This window comes from Salvelinus sp. IW2-2015, linkage group LG7, assembly GCF_002910315.2.
Source record: "Salvelinus sp. IW2-2015 linkage group LG7, ASM291031v2, whole genome shotgun sequence".
Lineage (NCBI taxonomy): Eukaryota > Metazoa > Chordata > Actinopteri > Salmoniformes > Salmonidae > Salvelinus > Salvelinus sp. IW2-2015.
This window is the reverse complement of record NC_036847.1, coordinates 11,326,215-11,333,898: the sequence shown is the minus strand read 5'-3', so window position 1 is coordinate 11,333,898 and position 7,684 is coordinate 11,326,215. Positions and strand designations below refer to the sequence as shown.

Sequence of the window (7,684 nt, the reverse complement as noted above, 5' to 3'; positions counted from 1 at the left end):
CCTCTCACACAATCCTTATGGACTCTCTAGTCCCTAATCCTCCAGCGCCGGGCCTCGGGTCCTCCCCCCTGCTCGTGGCTCGACGACTCACTGCGAGCTCACAGAACAAGGGCTCCGGGCCAGCCGAGCGGAAATGGAGGAAAACCTCCGCCTCCCTGCGGACCTGGCACAATCCACTTTCACTCCTCCTCTCTACATTCTCCCTTCTGTCTCTGCTGCTAAAGCCCCTTTCACAGGTCGAACGCTTAAGCTGGAATCTCTAAGCACCATGTCTGGGCGTTTCGTTGACAACTTGTCTTGAAAGTGGTAAGACTGGGTACGTCAATTGCACCTCTAAACACTGCGCTCTAGGTATACCCGACAATTTCCTCCCAAAACCTATACACACACTCACTCTGAGAGTATACCCTAAGCGCACATGCAACACGACAACTATGTACGCTAGCTAACACTAACTGCTAATCAAGTCGTTCCGTCTTCTGTTAATCCCGCTATCACAGTTGTTAATGCCTCGCAGTTTCCTTATCGTGTCTGCTGTCTTGCAAGGTAGACTAGTTCTGGGCTAAGCACCATGTCAGTTGTGTAGCAATAGCAAGTGGAGCGATTGCACACTAGGTAGAACGGCAGCGCGGGCTGGACCCGAAAATAGCTTGGCCTAGCTAACCGAATAAATTACATCTAAACTACTCTATAGCTACACAATTATCTTTAGATACAAAATAGCAAAGACAACTATGTAGCTTAGCTAACACTAACAACTAATCAAGTCGTTCCGTTGTTAATGTAATCGTTTCTAGTCTTAATATAAGTCTATATTAGTTCGTTTTTTTTTGCATTGTTCATTGTTATAGTGTTATATTAGTACTATGTTTTATTTCATGGTCGATGACTGAACTACACACTACTTTCTTTGCAAAAAGAAAATAGAATATGGGTGAAGTACGCAAGAATTTCCTTTCTTTTTCATCAGACCTGCCTAAATCTCACTTCAAACACTTTTTGTCTACATAATTCTCACTTTTTATGTTTAATAGGCTAAATCACACTGTCTGTTAACGTCTGACTCCAGAGTGATCTGTTCTTGCTGTTAACGTCTGACCCCAGAATGATCTGTAGTCTATGACATTTCAGATTTAGATATATGTTTTCATGAAGTAGTTTGGAAGTAGAGAACTTTTTTTTCTTTAAGTAGCTTTATTTTTCTTAAGGGTAGATTTAGTGTATAGCTTAACTTCTTCCAGTATGAAGTAATTGGTAGCTTGGTAAACTATATTTTCAGAGTAGCTTTTCCAACACTGTGAATTTCACAGAACCTGGGTAACCCAGTTGAGAAGATAAACATCCAAAATCACATTATCTGCAAGGTAGATTTTTTCCCAGGTTTTACTGGCTGGTTTTAGACACCATGTTGTGCAACATGTCCCTGACAGTTTTTTTCCACTACTCCTCAGCTATATAAGGAAGCAGGTTCAGCTGACATTCACTGAAACTGTCATCATGAAGTTTGTGATCTTGGCTTTGTTTGTTGCTGGTGGTAAGCTATCCTGACCAGATTTGAGATTTTGCTGAACATTTGACAATATGTTGGTCCCTCGCCTTATCTTACTGTCAGGGAACACATAATTCCACTTTGTATGCAATTTTAAATTACCACCTATTTGTTTTCATTTAGAAATTCTCTCAGATTTAAGTTGAAATATATTGGGTATAGGTATCATGTACATGAAATACAGAAGTTACACATTTTGGTAGAAATTTGCAATTTCAAAATTAACCTTAGACATACAATATGATGTTCTGGGAAGAGTAAGTCAGTGATGCAAAAGTGTAATTGTATAGTGTGTGTGTTTCTCGTTATTTTTCAGCCTACGGATGTGGGCTGCCCACCTTCCCCCCTATCGTCACCAGGGTGGTTGGAGGAGAGGATGTCCGTGAGAACAGCTGGCCCTGGCAGGTAGGTTCCACTTTACATGTTTACATGTATTATCACCCCTTCTCTAATAACAAGCCCTTCTCTATTAACAAGCCCTTCTCTATTAACAAGCCCTTTTCTAATAACAAGCCATTCTCTATTAACAAGCCCTTCTCTATTAACAAGCCCTGGGTGTCCTAAAGTTGTAGTAAAGTAGTATTTTTCTTCAAATTGACTTTACCAAATCTTATTTGAATTGTGTTGAATTTAAATACATTGATGTTTGTTTCTTTGTTCTCTCCAGGTGTCTCTTCAGTACCAGTCTGGTAGCAGTTTCCACCACACCTGTGGCGCCACTCTGATCTCCAGCCAGTGGGTCATGACCGCTGCTCACTGCATCAGGTATAACAAATGGGTCCAAGATTGTCATCCCATTAACTTTTTATTTTATTTAATTTCCTACATTATCTAAAAGGCACCAGCCGCCACTGCTTCACTTACTGTATCATCTATGGACTTTTAACATTKTGTTAGTGTTATGACCTGACCCTTTGTGTGTGGGTTCTCTTGTGGCCTTACAGCAGCCGCAACACCTACAGGGTGTACCTGGGCAAGCACAACCTGAAGAACAACAACGAGGAGGGTTCCATGGCTCTTACTCCCGCCAAGATCATCGTCCATGAGCTCTGGGATTCCTACAGAATCCGGTGGGGTTTTCACTTTTTTCTACCTCAAATTATATCTATCCYTGTAGGCCCCATGTCTGTTTACATTCACATGCTTATATGTTTGAACTATTTTCCRTTAGATAATTTATGGATGAATGATCAATTCTCATAGCTATGCGTTGGCCAAAGTTTTTCGTACAGACGGGATGCATGATGTGATCTAACTGGGAATTGGAGATAGAAAAGTAGTGCTGCCTTTTCCTCAGTGAATGAGATTWGTAATATTTCCTAAACTTTSTGACATCTGCTGATGTTAAAAGGGCTTTATTAATGCATTTGGTTGATTCATGACTGTGTACTAATCTCTAATACAGTCGCTCATCATGTCTTCTGCAGTAACGACATTGCCCTGATCAAGCTTCAGAGCCCTGTCACCTTCTCTGACTCTATCATGGCTGCCTGTCTGCCTGACTCCGGCATCGTCCTGCCCCACAATGCTCCCTGCTACGTCACTGGCTGGGGACGCCTCTGGAGTAGGTCATGTTGACCATGAATCAGTTTCCCTTGCACTTTTCTCTCATATCAATGTGTATTATTTCATCTTTTCATCCTCATTTGCTGGTGATATGAATGTCCACAAACTCTGACGTACTACTAATAACTTTACATAAACAAATGTAATGATGATGAMCCAATTGCTAATTAGTATGGTAGTTATTTTGAGTATAGTTAAAATATAGTTATTTTGAATATATAGTGTTTGTAAATGAGCGTTGWGCATTCAACATATCCTTCAAGATACTATTGACATTTCATGAGAATCAATAGAGGMACTAATCGGATTGTTGAATTTGTTAATCTCTTCAGCCGGAGGCCCCATCGCTGACGCACTGCAGCAGGCCCTCCTGCCCGTGGTCAGCCATACCAACTGCACCAAGCCCGACTGGTGGGGCAGCCTTGTTACCAGCAGCATGGTCTGTGCTGGTGGTAATGGAGACCTTGCTAGCTGCAACGTGAGTCATGCTACTACAGCTTGTTGATGTTTTGTCATTCCACTATCATGGAGTGATGAACAGACCTAGAGCTAAGAAATGCCACTTGAGGAAAAATAATGATACTTTATTTTGTGAAAGGAATTGTTTCAGAATATCTGATGTACAGTACCAGTCAAAAGTTTGGACACACCTACTCATTCAAGGGTTTTTCTTTATTTTTACTATTTTCTACATTGTAGAATAATAGTGAAGACATCAAAACTATGAAATAACACATATGGAATCATGTAGTAACCAAAAAAGTGTTCAACAAATTCTTCAACAAATTCAAAGTAGCCACCCTTTGCCTTGATTACAGCTTTGCGCACTCTTGGCATTCTTTAAACCAGCTTCATGAGGTAGTCACCTGGAATGCATTTCAATTAACAGGTGTACCTTCTTAAAAGTGAATTTGTGGAATTTCTTTCGTTCTTAATGCTGTGTGACAAGGTAGAAGTATACAGAATATAGCCCTATTTGGTAAAAAACCAAGTCCATATTATGGCAAGAACAGCTCAAATAAGCAAAGAGAAATGACAGTCCATCATTACTAAGAAATTAAGMAATTCCACAAATTAAAGTTTAACAAGGTTATAGTCAACTATATATTTGACACAGTCATACACTGTGGTCCTGAGCTTACCACTGCTATGTGTTCCTCTGTTTCCCTGCAGGGAGACTCCGGTGGCCCCCTGAACTGCCAGAACTCTGATGGCTCCTGGGACGTTCACGGTGTGGTGAGCTTCGGCTCCAGCATGGGCTGCAACTACCCCAAGAAGCCCTCCGTCTTCACCCGCGTCAGTGCCTACATTTCCTGGATCAACAACGTGAGTACACACCCAACACTTCAACACTATATCCCTTCCCACCATACTTCCACACTTATTCCCTTCCCGCCACACAAGGGCTAAAATATCTATACTGCATACTGCTCAGATTGAAGCAATGTATTGTGCGTTTTAAGTGGTATCCAAACCAAGCTAGATATACATTTATAATGAAGTAATATTTTGGGTATGCATTTTAAGTGGTATGCTGGTGTGAATATTGGAACAGCCTATCCATGGAAAAAAAACACTTGTAATGTTTAATTATCACCTTGGAGTATATGCAAGTATACTCCCTATTGGCATATGAAGTCATTTTTTGTCTCTTTTTTATTTTTCTATTTTGCAGGTGATGACCAGCAACTAAATGATGGATCTGGTTGTATCGTGGTGGGCAGCTGTCAGTAAATAAATACATGTATTGCAAATATCTCATTCTTTGGTTTCCTTTTTTCAAAACACAATGGTTTTACAAATTAATCTAAGTTTATGTGAAACGTTAGTAGAATAGTTTCTGGTACCATAAAGAAATGCATGTATGGACTTTCAGATTTTATAAACACAAATATTTTCAAAAACATTGAAAAGTCTTCATAATGTTTTCCATCAAATTGCATCMATTTTCATCAAAATTATGATCAGTTGGAAATTTGCAGGGAATTTACTCACTTGCATTAATGGCTCCATATACAGTGCCTTCAGAAAATATTTATATACCTTGACTTATTACACATTTTGTTGTGTTACAGCCTGAATTCAAAATGTATGCAATTAATATGTTATCTCACCCATCTACACGCAATAGCCCATAATGACAAAGTGAAAACATGTTTTCAGAGATTTTTGCAAGTTTTATTGAAAATGAAATACAGAAATATCTCATTTACATAAGTATTCACATCCCTAAGTCAATACTTTTTTTGCAGCGATATTTTGCAGCGATTACAGCTGTGGGTCTTTCTGGGTAAGCCTCAAAGAGCTTTCCACACCTGGATTGTGCAACATTTGCACATTATTCTTTTCAATATTCTTCAAGCTCTGTCACGTTGGTTGTTGATCATTGCTAGACAACCATTTTCAGGTCTTGCCATAGATTTGCAAGTAGTATTGAGTCAAAACTATAACTCGGCCAGTCAGGAGCATTCACCGTCTTCTTGGCAAGCAACTCCAATGTAGATTTGACCTTGTGTTTTAGGTTGTTGTCCTGCTGAAGGGTGAATTAATCTCCCAGTATCTGGTGGAAAGCAGACTGAACCAGGTTTTCCTCTAGGATTGTGCCTGTGCTTAGATCCATTCCATTTATTTTTTATCCTGAAAACCTCTCCAGTCCTTAACGATTACAAGCATAGCCCATAACATGATGCAGCCACCACACTCAGCGGTGTAAAAAGTAACCAATTGTCATACTTGAGTACAAGTAAAAATACGTTAATAGAAAATGACTCAAGTAAAAGTGAAAAGTCACCCAGTAAAATACTACTTGAGTAAAAGTCWAAAATTATTTGGTTTTAAACATACATAAGTATCAAAAGTAAATGTAATTGCTCAAATATACTTAAGTATCAAAAGTAAAAGTATAAATAATTTCAAATTCTTTTTATTCAAGTATTTTTACACCACTGACCACACTGCTTGAAAATAATGGAGAGTGGTATCCAGTAATGTGTTGTAATGGATTTGCCCCAAACGTAACACTTTGTATTCAGGACAAAAAGTTAATTGCTTTGCCACATTTTTTACATTATTACTTTAGTGCCTTGTTGCAAACAGGATGCTTGTTTTGGAATATTTGTATTCTGTACAGGCTTCCTTCTTTTCACTCTGTCAATTAGGTTGGTATTGTGGACTAACTACAATGTTGTTGATCCATCCTCAGGTTTCTCCTATCACAGCCATTAAACCCACCATTGGCCTCATAGTGAAATCCCGGGAACTGAGTTTACGAAGGAAGCCTGCAACTTTGTAGTGACTGAGTGTATTGATACACCATCCAAAGTGTAATTAATAACTTCACCATGCTCAAAGGAGCATTCATTTTTACCCATCTACCAATAGGTGCCCTTCTTTGTGAGGCATTGGAAAACCTCCCTTGTCTTTGTGGTTGAATCTGTGTTTGAAATTCACTGCTCAGTGAAGGATCTTACGATTATCTGTACGTATGAGGTAGTCATTCAAAATCATGTTAAACACTATTATTGCACACAGAGTGAGTCCATGCATCTTATTATGTGACTTGTTAAGCACATTTTTACTCCTGAACTTATTTAGGCTTTCCATAACAAAGGGTTTGAATACTTATTGACTCAAGACATTTCAGATTTAAATTGTTTATTCATTTGTATACATTTTGAAAAACATAATTCCACGTTGACAATGTCAACTTGACATTATGGGGTATTGTGTGTAGGCCAGTGACCAAACAATCTAAATTCAACCCATTTTAAATTCAGGCTTTAAACAACAAAATGTGGAAAAGTCAAGAGGTGGGAATACTTTTTGAAGGCACTGTACATGACTGCGATTTTTCTTTGCTATATATTTTGCCCAGCTCTTTTTGAATTTATTTGAACGTATCAAATTATTTCACTTTATTTTTTTGCTTTTGAGAGGTTTTGGATTACCTAGGCAGTCATGAGATAAGTGCTTATGCACAGACAGGTGATGATAAAATACACAACAGGGTAACTCTATATCATATTATTTTAAGAAAATAATTGGGCAATTATGTATACTTTTGTTACACTATTACAGGGATCATCAATGAAATTCAGCCCGGGCAGATTTTTTTATTGGGCGGATGGTAAGTGGGCCGGAACATAATTACAAATAATTTGTGGACAGCAATTTCACCACAAGAAGCCCAAACAAATATAATATTTGACTTTAACATAATCATTTCAAATCTGGTTTACATTTTTATAAGATCACATATATCTCTCTATTTTGCGTGGGATTACTTTGGAACAGATTTCGAAATCAAAATCACWTGGAGCGGATTTGCTGGTCTTCTTAGTCTTTTATGTCCAACAACTGTTTTTTTGTTGTTGCTCAAATTATATATAATAAAATAAAATTGTATTAGTCACATGCGCCGAATACAACCTTACAGTGAAATGCTTTCTTACGAGCCCCTAAACAACAATGCAGTTTAAAAAAAATACGGATAAGAATAAGAAATTAAAGTAACAAGTAATTAAAGAGCAGCAGTAAAATAGCAATAGCGAGACTATATACATGGGGTAT

The 7,684-nt window shown here is 38.3% G+C and overlaps 1 protein-coding gene across 1 annotated transcript; it reads left to right on the top strand.

The window, feature by feature from the left end:
• The first annotated feature begins 1,442 nt into the window (after positions 1–1,442).
• ela2 (elastase 2) lies at positions 1,443–4,871 on the top strand. Its single transcript, XM_023990974.1, has 8 exons — positions 1,443–1,534; positions 1,866–1,954; positions 2,217–2,314; positions 2,494–2,619; positions 2,977–3,113; positions 3,448–3,593; positions 4,289–4,441; positions 4,791–4,871. The coding sequence occupies exons 1-8, from the start codon at positions 1,498–1,500 to the stop codon at positions 4,806–4,808; spliced, it is 804 nt and encodes a 267-aa protein (XP_023846742.1). The 5' UTR covers positions 1,443–1,497; the 3' UTR covers positions 4,809–4,871.
• The last annotated feature ends 2,813 nt before the right edge of the window (positions 4,872–7,684 follow it).